We start from the raw sequence: 16,417 nt of genomic DNA on the forward strand, positions 1-16,417 counted from the left end.
ACAGCTGCACAGGAGAGACGGAACGACCCACCTACAGTCTGTCACCTTAGCTGTGAGTAGTGCAATAGTTCATTCTGTAATGCTTGAGAGCTGACTGGAGACCACCATGCTCATTTTCACACCAGGAAAAAATAAACCAAAAATCCCACCCCCAATTCAGAGGTTCAAGTGGAAAAACAAAACGAGTCAGTATGTCCAACTTCTGGAGAGCAAAGAAATATCATGGTAGACTTGTCAGTCTTCAGCATTTCCCACTTGGTAGAAGAGATCATTAATACGTGTACCAAAGCACAGATAACAAGACTTCTACAACTATCCCATTCTTCTGAAAAAAAAATGGCTCTTGATTCTTCCTCAGTACTGAATACTAGCTTATCTTTTTGTCACTACAGTGTATCACAGAAGACGAGTGAAAGCTTCAAGGCTGTCTTCCAAAGGCTTCAGCCCAACTGCCAGAAGAAAAACTTCTTGCTCTTTTCAACCATGAATTGAGTTGGCCATCATGCAAATTCTTACTAGAACATAACCTACTGTACCTTCCTGAAGGGTTCATGGCACTGACTACCCATGGCCTGGAGAATACACAGCATTAAGCATTCTTGCCTCCTAGGAGGATTTTTTTTTTTTTTTCCCCTTTTGAACAACAGAAACCTTAGAGTCAGTATTTCACTTGATGAAAAAATTAAACCGAGCAACAGATCAAAAATAAAGCTTGTAAAAATCATTTATGTTTCTAGTAATGCACACTTCTTGGAGAGCTCATCAGTTTATAGATGTTGTTTTGTTACAGTTTAAGGCAGCGAGTCTTACAACATACACAAGCTCACCTCCCTCATATTTGTGCTACTGTATCCTCATGTACACAACAGAACCTCGCCAATTCACACTAATGACTGGAAGAACCATTAATTCTCTTGGTAAGTGAACAAGAATAAGGCATTCCATTATATATTCTGATCACTAATTATAATTTAGCTCTAATTATAATCTACCAGCAAACATACTTCTGTGTTTTAGAAAATAGCATCTCTTACCTTCAGACATAATTACGTGTGCAGATTAGCAGGTTCTGCTGTGTAAACACGCAGGTGCATAAGCAATTTTCAGGTTTTTCTTCATTACATCTGACAGGAAAGTTAATGCCACAGATAGAAACTGTGGGAAAATAAATTAAGATTTCTCTGTAATTTGTGCAGATATGCACAACCGGGTGCTAATATATAGGTAAAAAAAAAACAAAAACAAAACCCATTGATGCTTACAAACTTAAATGAAGCAAAATCAGCAGCAGGAAGCAAGGCCATTCCCCAACCATAAATGGCTTGTATTATGCTATTCAAACTACGTGAAATAATAATAAAATTAAAAAAAAATAAAATACAAGTACTAACTTTGTATATACAAGTTTTAAATCAAGTAACACAAACCGTGAAAAAACTGTTGATGTTTTTAAGAGGCAATAATCATAGATCTAAATTCTGGTTGAAGTAGACTGTAAATATGGACAGAAGATACTATGCAAACTGCATGGCTGAATTTAAAAGAAAAAACAAAATGTGAGGGATCGATGGGCAGTGTAATGAGATAGAAATTTCACTTCTATGTGCAAAAATCCTCAGCTTTGTGAATGTAGAGGTCATACTTCAATAACAGATCTTACACAAAAATCAGTCTCCCTACATCCTGGAATCTACCTGTTTACATCAGCCACTTTGAGTGTACGGTACCCTGTTCACATGGATAGCATTCAGCAGTTTCTAGCATTTCTCAGAAATTTAAGTTTCACCTGCCTTAGGTCTTGAAAACAAAGGGGAGAGTTCATAGCCAGGGCATCATCATACCACTGCCTTCGAGTTACACCAGCAAAACTCACGTTCTCTCTTCTTCCATGGTGGCAGGAGTCCTTATAGGACTTGTAAACAGCAGTACACAATACTGTAAACAAATAATTTAAGTTCTACTTTATACAAGATGTTAACTCAGGTCTAGCAAACAGGTGAAAATGAAAAGGGTGGCTTCACACAACATCCTTCCCTTTTCTCACAGCAATTCTTTTCGCTACTTAAATAATCCTGAGCTGAAACAGGGGCTGATGAGAGCCATTTTTGCATATAAAAACAATGTTCTGGAGTCAGCTCTCACGTTCTGTCAGAAAGTCAATTGCTGGAGAGATTAAACTGAAGTATTTCAAACCATTTAGTACTTTGGAGGAGGACTTATAATTTGGTGTGGCGTCCAGTTCTAGACCCAGATGCTGAGCTTGCCAAGGAAGCAGATGCTGCTGCGTCCTCAGCTTCCTCCAGCTCGTCCTGTAGCTCCTGGCTGACACTGGACTGGAGGGCTGCAGGAGTCAGCCATTCCTTCGGCAGACAGCTCTGGAGAAACGGTATACAAGAGCTGAAGTAGGCGAGGCGATTCACCCATCGTGGAATCTCTTTTCCACACAGAATCTAAAAGAAAAGGAGAAAAGAAAGAATTAACTCATATTCTGGACCGAGCAGTAATGGATGTTAATTACTGTAAAGAATCGGCGAAAGCTGCTGCAGTCTGACTATCTCTGTATCACAAGACACAAGTTAGCTGCAGGAAAACGATTTCCACCATCAGTAAAAGCAGAGTCCCAATTTGCAGACACTTTTTTTTCCACTGCAAGTTTGACATGTGGTTATACTCCATTTTTTATCATTATCATTGGTAGAGTTCTGATCAGCCCAACCACCTCATTTTGTGAATAACTTCTTTAAAAGGCAAACAAATGAGTTCAGGTATGTTTCATATTCACAAAGAATTCCTCAGAAACAGCAGCTGGAGGAGAGCGCTCACTATGACAAAAAACACCCAGAAATGAAGCAGTCAAAAAGACAGTGTCAGTGCTACAGTGATGTGGAGTTATGCATGCAACTGGGGATATTTTTATGGCTTCAAGCTCAGAGAGGGTAGATGTACGTTAGGTATAAGGAAAATTTTTTTTACAGTGAGCGTGGTGAGGCACTGGAACAGGCTGCCCAGAGATGTGGTTGGTGCCCCATCCCTGGAGACTTTCTAGGCAAGGCTGGATCAGGCCCTGGGCAACCCGATCTAGCTGTGTGTGTCCCTGTTCATTGCAGGGGTGTTGGACTAAAAGGCCCTCAGAGGTCTCTTCCAACTCTAAGTATTCTGTGATTTACTGTGATGGCCTCTGATGACTTTGGACAAGAGATCAGTATCTTACAGCACACAGACTGTAAGTTTGCTAGAACAAGAGTGGCTATACAATGCAAAGCTGCTTTCAGCTCCTCAAATACATAAAAGTTGCATTAAATGGTCGTTTTTACTGTACATCAATCATTAAATGTTTTTGTTGACACTACTGAAGAAGTGACCTATTTTACTTAACTGCATCCATGTTCATTTCTGGTATTACTTACCCCAGTGCAAATCTGGAGTAAATCACAGCTAGCAAGAGCATTACTCTGTTGTAGCTGAAGAGCGTTTTACTTGAAGTTATATCCCTAGTTTTTAGCCAGCTTGAACACTAAACAGGATGAGTTAAAACAGAAACGACATGAGCATGAGTTCATGAGTGCAGCACATGCCTGGCTATATTGGCCAGACTTCATGCCAGCTGCAGCTTCATCAGTATGTCACCAGACTTATTCCTACTAGCACTGCACACAAATCATCATCTCAAGATGTTCCAGCACCACTGGAAATCAGACTCTTTGTGTAGCCTGTGCTTTGTCAAGACTAAATATTCTGAATGAAAAGCAGCTGAGTTTTATGGAAGTTTGTCATGGAAAACACAGCCAGTCCTTGTTTGAAAGACTTCAGTGAGCATTAGAATAAATTCTGATGAGCACAGGTTAGCAACTAGTAGTAAAAACACAACTGTCTTTCCCTTCATTGTCCTGGGTTACCTGTTCCTGGCTGTTTGTTTCTCCTGTGTCTCTACAAGCATGTAAATGATCAGGCATTTGTTTATGCTGGCAAACTGGAAAGGTTAAAACAAGGGTGAGAGGGAAATGCCATGCCCATTCAATTCCACAGTCAGCTATTCTGCACCAGCACAGAGGCATGTACCAGGACACAGGCACTGGCAGAGGGACAACTTGACAAAAGCCCCTCAAACAGAAGCTAAACATCGTCTATGAAACTTCAATGCTTCTGTTATTCTTTAGCAAGTACTTCGAATGCAAGGGCACTGTGTAATGGAAATTACATCTGGGTCTGTCTCCCACACTTGTCTCTGAAGTGTCTGTAAAGATTTTGGAACCCTGTTGATACTTGCTTTACTGGGTCTCTCAATTAGCAGTACCACCTTCTGGAACACAAGCTGCATGTAACAACATTCAGCACTTTTGGCAGCGCAGGCTTGCGTTTTTCTCCCAAAAACACACACACACAAAATATCTGAAGAAAGGGTAACATTTACACAAGGTACCAGAGATAAGACGCTGGAAATTATGCCGAACAACCCGAAGGACAGGAAGGAGATGATGCTCTGTAGCCACCTGGGACGCACCTTTCTATAGACCCCAGTGTTTGTTTACCTCAGATAAAGCTGAAGAAAAGTGATTGCAGTTTTTGTGCATTAGGTGATAAGCATTTCCTTTGAATTCTTTTCCAAGCTCTTCTACTATTTTTTCTATATCATCTTCCATGAAGTCAGTGCTGCCTAGAACCACAGCCTCTCTAAAAAGAGAAACAGAGATGAGGATGAGCAGGCTTCCATGAAATAGGTAACTGTTTTCACATTGCTCAAAATATACCCCTGTGTGGGTGGCAAGATCTTTCTGCCCTCCCAGAAGGACACATTTTTTTCTATTCCATTTTACGGCACTGGTCTCATCTGATATGAGATTCCTTCCTTGCTGTACACCTGTAGTCCACTTATTTTTCAAAACAAAGAAAACACTCTTTTCTCAGTCAGAAACTCTCAAGTATCATTTAACATATCTATCCATGCAACAAAGTGTCTTTTTAACCTATTTTCTCAAAAACAAGAAGAGAGATGTTTCTTACTTAAATTTAAATGTCTCTCCTAGCTCGGAAGCATTTCCTGGAGAAATTTCAAATATTCCAGAAAAAGGGTATGGGTGACCACCATAGGCAAATTCTGAAAAAGAAAGCTCAGATTTAACAAAAATGATACAAAGTGAAAGTAAGAACAGCAGACCTCCCTGACTGGTGGATCGATTCCAGGGATCTTCCAGTCAATGAGAACTTCACGAGGATCTAAAGCTAGACATCAGACGCTGCATTTACACTTGGATAACAACAGCAAGGAGCTGGCAATGAATCGTTTTGTTGATCAGTAGTTGACCTCAGCAAAAAATGACAAGAAACTTCCTATATCAGCATGCAGATTTAATTAATAAGTATGTAATTGTTTTCATTGCAGAAGTGAAGATTTAAAAGTTAAATTGCAAATTCTACCTACGTGTTTCACATGTGTTGATCTCCAAAAATCCTCTTACATATTTAGATTAGAGATTCAAGGGACTGCATCCTCTAAGGTCTGATGACGTGCTACAGCTATACATGTGGCAACTAGTGTTAGCCTAATACATTTCTGAATCTCTTGCTAAGCAACAGTTCACCATCCCAAGCTCTTCTCTAACAGAACAATAAACCCGTGCATGGATCTGAAGTCAGCACATGACATCTGCTGGTGTTAAGTCCTTAGAATTCATGGAGGTATCACAGTATGCTTCAACTTCCTTCTGTGTCTGTATGATAACAACGTGCCACTCCCAAGGTACAATAAAAAGCTTCAAGCATGACTTTACACTTCCTTTCCTAAAAACTTGCACTAAACCATCCACGTCTACCATGCAGTTCTGTGGATGATCTTTTTTACAACAGGTAAATAAAGTGTGAGGTACTTTGAAAAATGCAAGTCATTCTTCCAGCAGGGAAATGATCTCTAACATGAGAAAGAAAGCTGTCATGACCTGAACAGGAAGGGGAGGCACATGTATCTGGCACAGCACAAGTGTGTTTAAGGCACAACGCTATTACAAATCAGGTCTTTCTGGTTTGGATTAAATGACATTTTAGTAAGTTTTTAACAACAAGCATTATATTTCATCAATTCACCATTGCAAACCCAATGGCAGTGTTACTGCTCTGGCCACTGAAACACCTCCAGCATAAGATACTTGGCACAGCATTGTTTTTGCATCATATGCCACCACCTTTACTTACCTCCAAACACATCCCAGTAAAAAAAAAAAAACTTAAGGAGGCTTATTTACTTTTAAACAGGCTACTTGTAGCAACACCTTCATCTCCTAGGCTGGTTTTCCCAGAAGGTGTGAAGACCTTAGACCCAAGCCTGTGCTACAACACACTCAGAAACACCCCTTTTGGCAGCAGCAGGAACTGAAAAAGGCACAAAACAGCTCAGGAAGCTGCATCCCACAGTACAACCTATTTAGCAAATTCAGACTGTGCTGCTCTATTTATCTGAGGTCTGTCTTTGTTAAATAAACAGCAGGCACAATCACCTTTTAAATAAACTGTTGTCTCTACAATTAAAAATTAACTCCTTGCACGAGTGCTGGCAGAATACGGATGAAATGGTCCCATTTCATTTATATGAAGCATACAGCTGGTGTTTCAAAACCTGAGCTATGTATTGCTATTTCTAGGGGAAGAGTCAGCATACTCTTATGTAGTTGCACATACAGCTTTACACAAGAATGCAGGATGATTCCAAATTGACACCCACGTGTTCTTTTTTTCCAGAGAACTCTGAAAGGAAATTGATAAACAGGTTTCAGGAACCAGACTTCCCTCACTACCTGACATACACTTGTTTGTTTTAGCAACACTGCTAGCACAAAAACCAGGTTATGTACGTACCTCGGCCATACACCTCTATACCCGAATGGAATACTCCAATTCCAAGGGAAGAAGTATACTCATTCATCCAATACTAGAAGGAAAGAAGAACAAAAACCACTCCAGTTAGTTTCCAATACAGATTTGTCCTCAGACAGCAGACTGACAAATGCTCATCCCTCCATATCAAAAGCATGAAAGTCAACCAAATAAAACTGCACAACCTTTTCTTTAACTGGAACAGTGGATGCAATTAACTATACATGGTCAGTTAATTCCATTAGGTTTTACTCCATGTCTTAGTGCTGTTAGTCATTGTCTGTCAACCATGAAGCCCATACTTGGGAGAAATCCACTTTTTTTATCCTTTTTAATCTTTGACCAGGATAGAACTTCAAAGTTTTCCACTAACAGAGTACATACTTAAATCAACTCCAATGATATTGCAAGAGCAAAATTGTTGTTGTTGTTGTTTTTAGAAAGGACATCAAAATGTAGAACTATTACACACAGACCCCAGTTGTTATTCACAGTGACCATACTTTTGCTTATGACCAGATGATCACAACTCAAGAGGTACTTAAGAGGAATGAAATGAGCTTGTATTTTGCCTTTGAATATTAGATTGCTGGTCTCCATATGTATGGGAGCTGCTGAGTCACGCTGTGAACCACTGATTGAGCACCTGGGGAAAGGACCTGGTCAGCCTTGAGAGCACAGGTGAAGGCAATTCAGCTGTGTGTCTGGAGTGGAGCCTGGCTGCACCTCTCTTAGACCTCATTTAAGGGCTGACTGCCAGCAAGGAAGAATCTCTGGTTGGAGATCCTTTCCTTGTGGAGTTTCCCTTGCAAGCCTAAATCTTCAGAGATGGGTGAGCTTTTTTTTCTCTTTTGTAACACCTTTCTATCTCACTAGTTCTTTTGTCATCACACCTCTTGTATCACCGTTCCACCACACTGATCCTTCTGATTGTTACAGCATACAACAGCCTGAACTCTCATTCTGCTCCTGATATATCTGACTCCATTTATCAGATGTCCTTTCCATACCTCCAGTATGTGTTTACAATCTATCACTGCTGATCACTTCTATGATAAGAAACATAGCTGTATTTCAGTACTATTGCCACTTACCTCCTAAAAAGGTGGGGGTTGGGGGAAGCCTTTTCCTCAGTGCTTTCTGTTTTCTTTTTTGGAAGTAGCAGTGGTGAGTGCCTGTCAGCTAACAATTACCCTCAGCACCATGAAGACACACAGAGTTTGGAAAAAGAAAACCTCCAAAATGACTCTTTCCTTGGCTGCATCACAACTTTCTTTTTCAAATTGCTCCTCAGAGAGTGATACGATGAATCTCCAAGAAAGGCTCAAGAAAAATAAAAACTCCCAGGTGAGTCCTTACAACTTCAATAGACTAGGAAGTGAAACCTCTCACTAAAACCCAGCAATCTTTATCCTGTCAATTTCTCCAGCCGTGGGATCCTCCCTCCCTCCCATGTCATCCACTCCCAATGCACACAGCTGTGGGGCTGCAGAGCAGGCTGCAAGGAGGCAGCTCAGAGGGGACATGGACAGGGGGAGTACCTTCAGCAAGTTATTCATTTAGGAAATGGGAAGAAGAGGAAAAAAAGCTATCTTATTCACACAAACTGTTGACATAATATGTGCTTTCTGATCACAAGTCACTATAAAAACAGCATAACTGATAATAAAAATGTAAGAGGGGACAGGTGTCATGTTGTCAAGCGCGCTAGCTGGAGTTAGTACATAATTACAGACATTTTAGTTGACCTGGCATTTAATGAACATTTCTGAAAGCCATTTTTCTCCCAGTAAGAATGATCCACTACACTTTGGAGATGCCACTCATGAAGTTAAAGTAAAATGGCAAAAAGAACAGTTCAGGCCAAATGTTACAATGTTTCCAGCATCAGAAATGGATGTATTTGGCTTCTAGAGTCATCCTTATTCTAAGCACCACCAAATTCAGCCCCAAATTCAGCTGCTAGCAGTCACCAAACATCACAGTTGTGCTGGCAGGCATGGGACATGATAATTATCTGCACAAGACACCAAGGATTTGATGAGCTCTTCTTCAGACATGCCAGCTGGGGGGAATTCTTGTCAACAGGAGTTAACAGCAGGCAGATTTTGCTCCTTGCACACATTTAAGGCCAAGGGTCATGGAGATCCATGGATACATTTTGCTTAAGACTGGACTTTACAAGTGGCCTTGATGGCTGGCTCTGTTAATCCATCGCTAGATCTGTGAGTGGGATGGGGAAGACCCTACTACACCATCACCTAAACTAGGGTCTAACAAATTGTTTCCTTCTCTCTCCTTAGAAAAGAGCGAGTGCTGCCAGTCCATTTCTATCTAATCCAACCTTCTCAGATCAAGTATATCCAGAAACACATGGGGCTAGATCTACTTGGTGTAGAGAAACAGAACGGAGAAGGCAAGGTGAAAGTTAAAACTACCCAACTGCACTGGTAAAAAATAGATTCTGTTCACTGAAGTGAAATTAAAACCAGAACAATTCAAGAGCTTCTTAAATGTAAAGCTACCTCTAAAGCTCATTTTCTACATTTGTCCACTTCATCGTTACGAAATAGTTTTATATTTATACTTACAATCAATACCATAGGAATATTCAACATAAAGTCTGTCAGCACAGGCAAAAAGTGTGCTTGCCTAGTAAGAATGGTTGTCCAGCTCTACATAACCTCAAACAGATGTGGACGGGGTCCGCAGAGCTCTGGTCCTCACCAGGACACCCATTTGGGCAGAAAATTCTGGGTCTGGCCTCTGAGTTCCAAATAATTCCCCACCACACACACGTCAGGTCTGCTGCCTGACACGGGACACAAGTTACACGAGATATCCCATAAGCACTGGAAGTAATAAAACTAGTTTGTTACTCGGCAGGAAAAAACAACTCTGCTCCTCCAACCTTGCGAAATCTGATGCAAGAGGCAGGAGCGTAACAGAAAGGCAGGCACCGAGCTGCCTCGTGGAGCCATGCAGGGGCAGGTGGATGGGATGGAGAGCTGCTGCACTGCACTGTTCAGCAAGCCCCGTGTTACTTGGGTGAGCATTGCTCACTGCGGGCAGCACATAAGTATGTGGATGCAGATTACCTGACCACAGAAACCGAGCAGTGGCAGCAGATTAAACACAAGTCAGCAGCTTGAAAGGAGTGCCAAAAGCACTTCGCTTTGTATTTCCATAAGAACAGAGTAGGTGATTTCAAGACAAAAGAATTTCAGTAAGGCAGAATTACCTTCCCCCTAGGAACAGTAATTACATCTAATTATTACTTAATCTGAATCAGTTATTGGAAGGTCGGTCGCGTTCTCCCACTGAACGAAATGCCTTATCTCGGTGAAGAAAGAAATGCAGAACAATCACAGCTTAAAGGACACTGAGTTTGGCCACAGCTAAAAAGATTACACACAGCTTACAAAGTAAAGATCGCAACAGATTAAATGACATACACATAGCTGGCTGCTTCAGTGACATGCATTACAATCTGGAAACCCAAACTGATCTCAAAAGCTACACTCACGCTTCCATTGCACAAAACAGACTCCCTTCGTTTAGTCCGATCTGAATTTTGCTGTAGAAGAATGTCTAAGAGCACAGCCCCACATCCTCAGTATTTTGCAGCAAGTCGTTTTGTGAAACAGGGATTCATGTCTAATGCAACCATCAAAACAAAAATAACATGGACGTACATTTCTATGTGCATAATAAAGTCGTGTCACTGCATTGACAGAGACACTAATCCCACTGCTTCAACAGCATCCTCATTACATTCTTCAGAGCTCCCATTTATGCTAATAGTTCAGATCGTTAACGCCTTGTTTGACGTGGGAAAATAGGATGCTACTTGGGGCACAAAAACCCTCTACTGCTACAGGGACAGCGGTTTGTGATAATGAAGATACAAAGTACTCCAGCTCCAAGCACAGTCTATTGGTCTTCACACGGCCCTTTCAATGATCAGAAAGCATTTCTGAAGGCGTGAGCTACTGCACATAAATATGCCCTTAAGTTTCTTTCCCTCTGTAATGTTACCATACAAGTGAATAAACTTCGAACCTCTTCACCTTCGGTTTTACCCCAGGCTTTCTCCTTATCGAGTGATAAGGAAAATAGAGGCGTATATGCTACAAAGCAAACCAACTTGGTCCTGTGCAGACTTGAACGGCAGCAATACTCTGCAGTCCCTGCATGGAAGGGGCTGTTTTTGAGATGGAGCTGCAGGCTGACACCAAGCTGTTTGCTCAGTCTTTGCAGTTATAATAGTGTTGATTCCATGAACAGGACAAATAGTGCTCTCTTGTGCCCCCCCTACACATCCCCTAAAAAAGAAGGGGACAAAAAATATCCACACCCACCAAATAAACAACTCCCTCCCCACAAAAGCCCAAATACCCAAACACCCCAAACCACGACTGTGAAATGTCAGAAGCCAAAAGTAAACCTGAGTGCCTTGGTACGCAACTGGAGGCACCTGATGAACACACACAACCCCAAAACAGCCACACTTCCCTCTCCATGCATCACACTTCTCCTCTCCACTGCTTTCAGCGGGCTCTCAGTGTGGTAGCACTAACACTGCCCATGAAGCCAGGCTTCACTGAAGTGCATGCTCCAAGCAAGAATAGAACGGACTGAGCGACCATTCTGAGAGAGTTCAAGGCTACATGCTGATGGTGTCCCTCAGATACTATGGCATCCTCAGCTTTTCTTTCCTGTTTAGAAGAAATCTGCTTCTTTAGCGGTCAAATAACACAGACGCGATTATAAAACAGCCATAGCTGAGGTGGGATAAATAAACACCCCAGTTAGTGGTCTCAGCTCGTGCTATGTATAATTTGTGGTGATGTTCAGCTTCAGCAGATAAGCACACAACAAGCACCCCAATCTAACCAATCACCCACAGGTAGCTTTGCTGGCCTGCTTGTTTTGGAGAACGAGCTCTTTCACAGGCGGTGGGCCTACAGACTCTCCTTCTCCTCGACACAGAGACACAGCTACTGAGCCCTGGCACATCCCGAGGAAAAGCACAGCCCTCCTGCTGCTGCCCGTGGCTCCTTGCAGTCTCTCCAGGATGGCTCTCACAGTCAAGGTCGCTCACCTCCCACATCAGAGGCATGCCATGCCTTTGACTTCACGGGTAATTGCTTGCGTAACAGCCTTGGAACTAAAGTCCTGTTTCTTTATACTTTATATAGTACTTATAACTAATGCACACAAAACCAGCTCTTTTAAGACTACACGAGCTTTTCCCACACACATTTTTCAGTTGCAGTCCAAAGAAGCCCACTATATCACATCCTTACCACTTGGGTCTACCATAACACACTGACAGCACCTCGCAGGCCCCATGTATGTGCTCGGCCAGGTAAGCAGGGCCCCTGTTCCTGTGCCTCTCTCAGCAAACACACTGCTCCCATTCCCATTAACCACCCCTGCTCCAGCAAAGGAAACCCAACGCAAATGTAACAGGTTGCATTCACTGGCAACAGAACCCAAGCACAGGAAGTGGAAGGGAATCCTTTGACAGGGACCCTGTTTTCTTTCTGTCCAATACCTACCACAGAAACCAATGGCAACAATCAGATGCATAACTAAGTCCAAGTAGGACAGCCCTCTATCAACTGCTAGCAAATACTCAAGCACATGAGTACAATACTTTCAAGCAAGACGATGCACTTCTCTGCCAGCAATGAGACCTACACTGTGCTCCTCCACCCGCCCAAAGCACCAGAAGTTCACTTCAAAACTGGTGGTGGTTCAAGGAGAGCTCGTCCCACACAGTTCCCAATGCTGTTGTGAAGCCTCCCTGCCCCTCACCACAGGCCCAACAGTGCTCAGAGGACAACCAGTAGCACTCGATCTAATTTCCAGCTACTGAAGCGCATTAAGGGATAATATTTCCCTAATATTACTTATCCCGTGGCTGTACCATACAGGTGCTTCTGCCTCATTTGTTACTATGGCAGCTGAGCAGCTTCCAGCTGCATGCAGGGCAACCCAACAGCTGCTGGAGGTGTCAGCCAGGCATCACACGGGAAGCCAAGGTGAGCTCACAGCATCGCAGATCGGGATGAGGCAATTCCTTTATTCCTGCCAAGCGTCGCCATGCCACAGCAGTACAAAAATACCGACACAGCACTCAGAAACTTCCAACTTTCCAAAGACAGCGGTTACACCCAGCCAGCACCCTGCGCAGCGACACGTGCGGAGCAGGAACCTTCTGAAGGACGAGGACGAACTCCTCGCACAAATTCACGCTTTGCTCCTACTGCGGCTACAGCAGGGAGAGGGAGGGGGGGAGGAGCCCCTCTGCAGGCTGCGGACCCCGCAAGCTGCGACCCAGCCGCACGCCAAACTTTCGCTGCCGAGCAGAAGCGACGCGTCACCCCCGCACAGAGCCCCGCGCAGGGCGGAGGGAGGGAAGGAGAAAGGGAAAGTTCCCGGCCCCGCAGGCTCGGGGCCGCGCCACCCCCAGAACCCCCTCCCGCCCGCCTCCCGGCCCCTGCCCGCGGACGCTCACCATGTCGTACACGTTGAGGATCACCAGCTGGTTCGCCATCGCCGGCGGCCCGCGGGCGCCCCGAGCCCGCTGGCTGCTCCAGTGGGGCGGCGAGGCTCAGGCCGGCGGCGGGGCGGTGGGCACCCCCGGGGGCCGCTTCCTCCTCGTCCCGCCTGTTGCTGCGGGGCGGGGGGGGGCGGCGGGCACCATGGAGCCGCCGCCGCGGAGGAACGGGGCCCGACCCGCGGGAGGAGCGCTCAGCCCGCGGCCGGCGGCGGGGGCCGGGAGGCGGGGAGTGGGCCCCGCCCCGACGGCGGCAGCGGGAGAAGACGGGGAGAGCGCAAACGGCGGCTCCCGGGCGGCCTCAGTACCGCCGGCGCCAGGCAGGCCGGGAGCCCCTCGGATGGGCGCAAAATGGAGCCGCTCGAGCCCGCCCCCACCTTCCGCCAGGAGCGGGACCGCGGCGACTACAGCTCCCGGCGTGCGGCGCGGCTCCCGGCCTGCCCGGCGCCGCCCGCCTCACGTCGCTCCGCGGTTCCGCGTAGGCGGGGCGCGCCGTGCCGTGAGCGGCTACGGCGGGACGGGTTGTGCCGGTGTGTAGCCATCGGGGCTGTCTGGGCTGCGAGGACTGCTGGCGGTAACGGCTCGCGGTGCCTGCCGAGCTGTCAGCCAGTGCGGCCCCTGACTGACTGCTCAGGGCCGTGCGCTCCGTCTGCTCCTCCGGCTGGCGGCTGGGACTGGGCTGGTAGCTACAAACCAGAGGTTTGGTAGACAGAAGCCGCTTCCGTATCGGGGTGCTGAGGAAAATTAAAACAGCAGTAGTCGAAACCTTGTCTGAAAACTGTGACAACCGAAGTTGTTGAGCTCACGGGCTCCTCTTCGTTCCTTGCCGATGACCTCTGTTCTTCGGTGGCTGCAGTTTAGAAGGTGATGAGAAAGAGCTGGGGAGGAGTCAGGCCAGCATCTTTCCGTGCTCAGCAGTAGGCTACTTAGGCAGCTGAGGGGCCGGGCTCGGCATGTAGCACAGGGTGCTCAGGGTAAGTCTCCTCTAAGGTACAGCTGCTCTGCTCAGCATCTTATGTTTGTAAGGTCATTTGAGTTGGAAGGGACTCTTAAAGGTCATCTAGTCCAACTCCACTGCAGTGAACAGGGACGTCCACATCTAGATCAGGGTGCTCCGATCCCCATCCAGCCTGACCTTACGTGTCTTCATTCAAGGTCAGTGTAAGGGGGTAGTGATCAGTAGTGGGCACTGTTACCTCAGAACTGTAACGTGTGAACTCAGGGATTTCTGCCTTGTAACACTGAAAGGTACTTGGGCCCTGAACAGGAACACAGAAAACCTCCTTCAAGAAAAACAAAACCCTGAATTGTTGTCTGACTATGAAACTATACTACATTTATTTTATGGCTGCATGGTAGCCATTCAGTCATGGCCTGAACCATTGATTGAGCACCTGGGGAAAGGACCTGGTCAGCCCTGGGAGCGCAGGTGAAGGCAATTCAGCTGTGTGACCACAAGGGGTGGAGCCTGGCTGCACCTCTGTTAGACCTCATGTAAGAGCTGACTGCCACTAGCAAAGGATCTCTGATTGGAGATCCCTTCCTTGTGGAGTTCTTCCCCATGAGCCTAGATCCTTGGAGACAGATGAGCATTCCTTTCCTGTTTGTCCTTTTGTCATTCCACTCCTGTATTGCCTCCACTGCACTAATCTTTCTGACTGTGACAACGCCATAACGTTTTACTAAGCTTGTATGGAGAGATCAGTTTAAAGACCGGTCTGATTTTTTTGTCTCTGTGGGAAATGCTGTTGTCTACTTAGTTTTCACAGGTGTAGAAACAGTGAAGAGTAGAGAAGCAGCAAATTTCAGCTGTAGCAGAGAGCTGAGAGAACACTATGGTGGCCAGAGAAATGCAGAGTGCCTCACACGAGTGTTGCTACGAAGCTGCACGCATGGGGTGTATGTGAAGGGAAGGTGGAACACAGATGTGTAGATACTGCAGAAGGAACTGGGGGGCTTCCACCTGTGCTTCAGCCCAGGGGGCCGTCCTGCCTAAAGGAAGGTGGGCTTCAGTAGGAACAGACTGTCACTGGAGGTGAAACTTCTAAGCTGATCACTTATTTTTTCTGATTTCCATCTTGGTGCAAACTGTACTGAGATACACAGGGTATGAGTCACACAAAATGAATCAGTAACTATTTAAAAATGTGCTCGTATTCAAGCTAGATTTCTACAGATTTTATAATCTTTATGAAATTTTTTGCAAATGATGAATGTTGAGAGCAATTGTAAGAATTTCAACATTTATTTATCAATAGAGTTTTGTTAATTTGTTTTGGAGAAATGAAACAATTGCCATTAAGAGCATAAGCTTTGCAAGGTATGTTCATTTGATGATAAGAAAATTCAGGCTGGAAGCCTGACACTTTTAACAGCTTCAGATGGTGTTAAAAATAGATGCAAGCATGACTGCTTATTGATATAACAAATGTAACTACTGCAACCAACTATAACTTTCACAACTATATTATAACAAACATTTATATACTGAACAAGTGAATAAGCTTGAGAGGAAGTATGATCAAATACATACTTTTAAGATAGAATTAACATTTGTCAGCAGAAGTAAAACATGTAGCATCAAAAGACATCATCAGAAACACACAATATTCCCTCTGTGGACTGTGCTGAGCACTTTCAGAACTTGATTGGCTGCAGCCCTTTGACAGAGCAGAAACTTTGCCTGCATTGTTTTATCAGATTTCACACTGAAAAATTATGCTGATACCATAGTTGAGTCAGTGAAAATCATAATGTGAAGCCAACTCAAGCATGAGCATAAGCTGCAGCTTAACTTAGCTTGGCTTGGAAAATGTCTTTTAAAAACTGTTAGCCACACCAAAGCTCTGCTCCTATAGGAGCTCTGACACGTTGACTGGCATGCCCTCTGTATATGAAACTAAATGCATTAAATAGTATTATACAGATATAAGAAGTACTCGCAAAACCATCTGTTAATAAACAGTGTATCACTTGTCCCAAACA

At 44.6% G+C, this 16,417-nt stretch overlaps 1 protein-coding gene across 1 annotated transcript; it reads right to left on the reverse strand.

Moving 5' to 3' along the window:
• Positions 1–2,216: 2,216 nt before the first annotated feature.
• Positions 2,217–13,429, reverse strand: DESI2 (desumoylating isopeptidase 2; the record flags this gene model as incomplete). The annotated part of the gene is made up of 5 exons (XM_079532899.1): positions 2,217–2,450; positions 4,530–4,671; positions 5,002–5,095; positions 6,847–6,919; positions 13,391–13,429. 5 exons carry the CDS (start codon positions 13,427–13,429, stop codon positions 2,217–2,219), a joined length of 582 nt encoding a protein of 193 aa, XP_079389025.1.
• Between the last annotated feature and the right edge of the window lie 2,988 nt (positions 13,430–16,417).

Source organism: Tetrao urogallus (assembly GCF_951394365.1).
Source record: "Tetrao urogallus genome assembly, chromosome: 2".
In the NCBI taxonomy this organism is placed as follows: Eukaryota; Metazoa; Chordata; class Aves; order Galliformes; family Phasianidae; genus Tetrao; species Tetrao urogallus.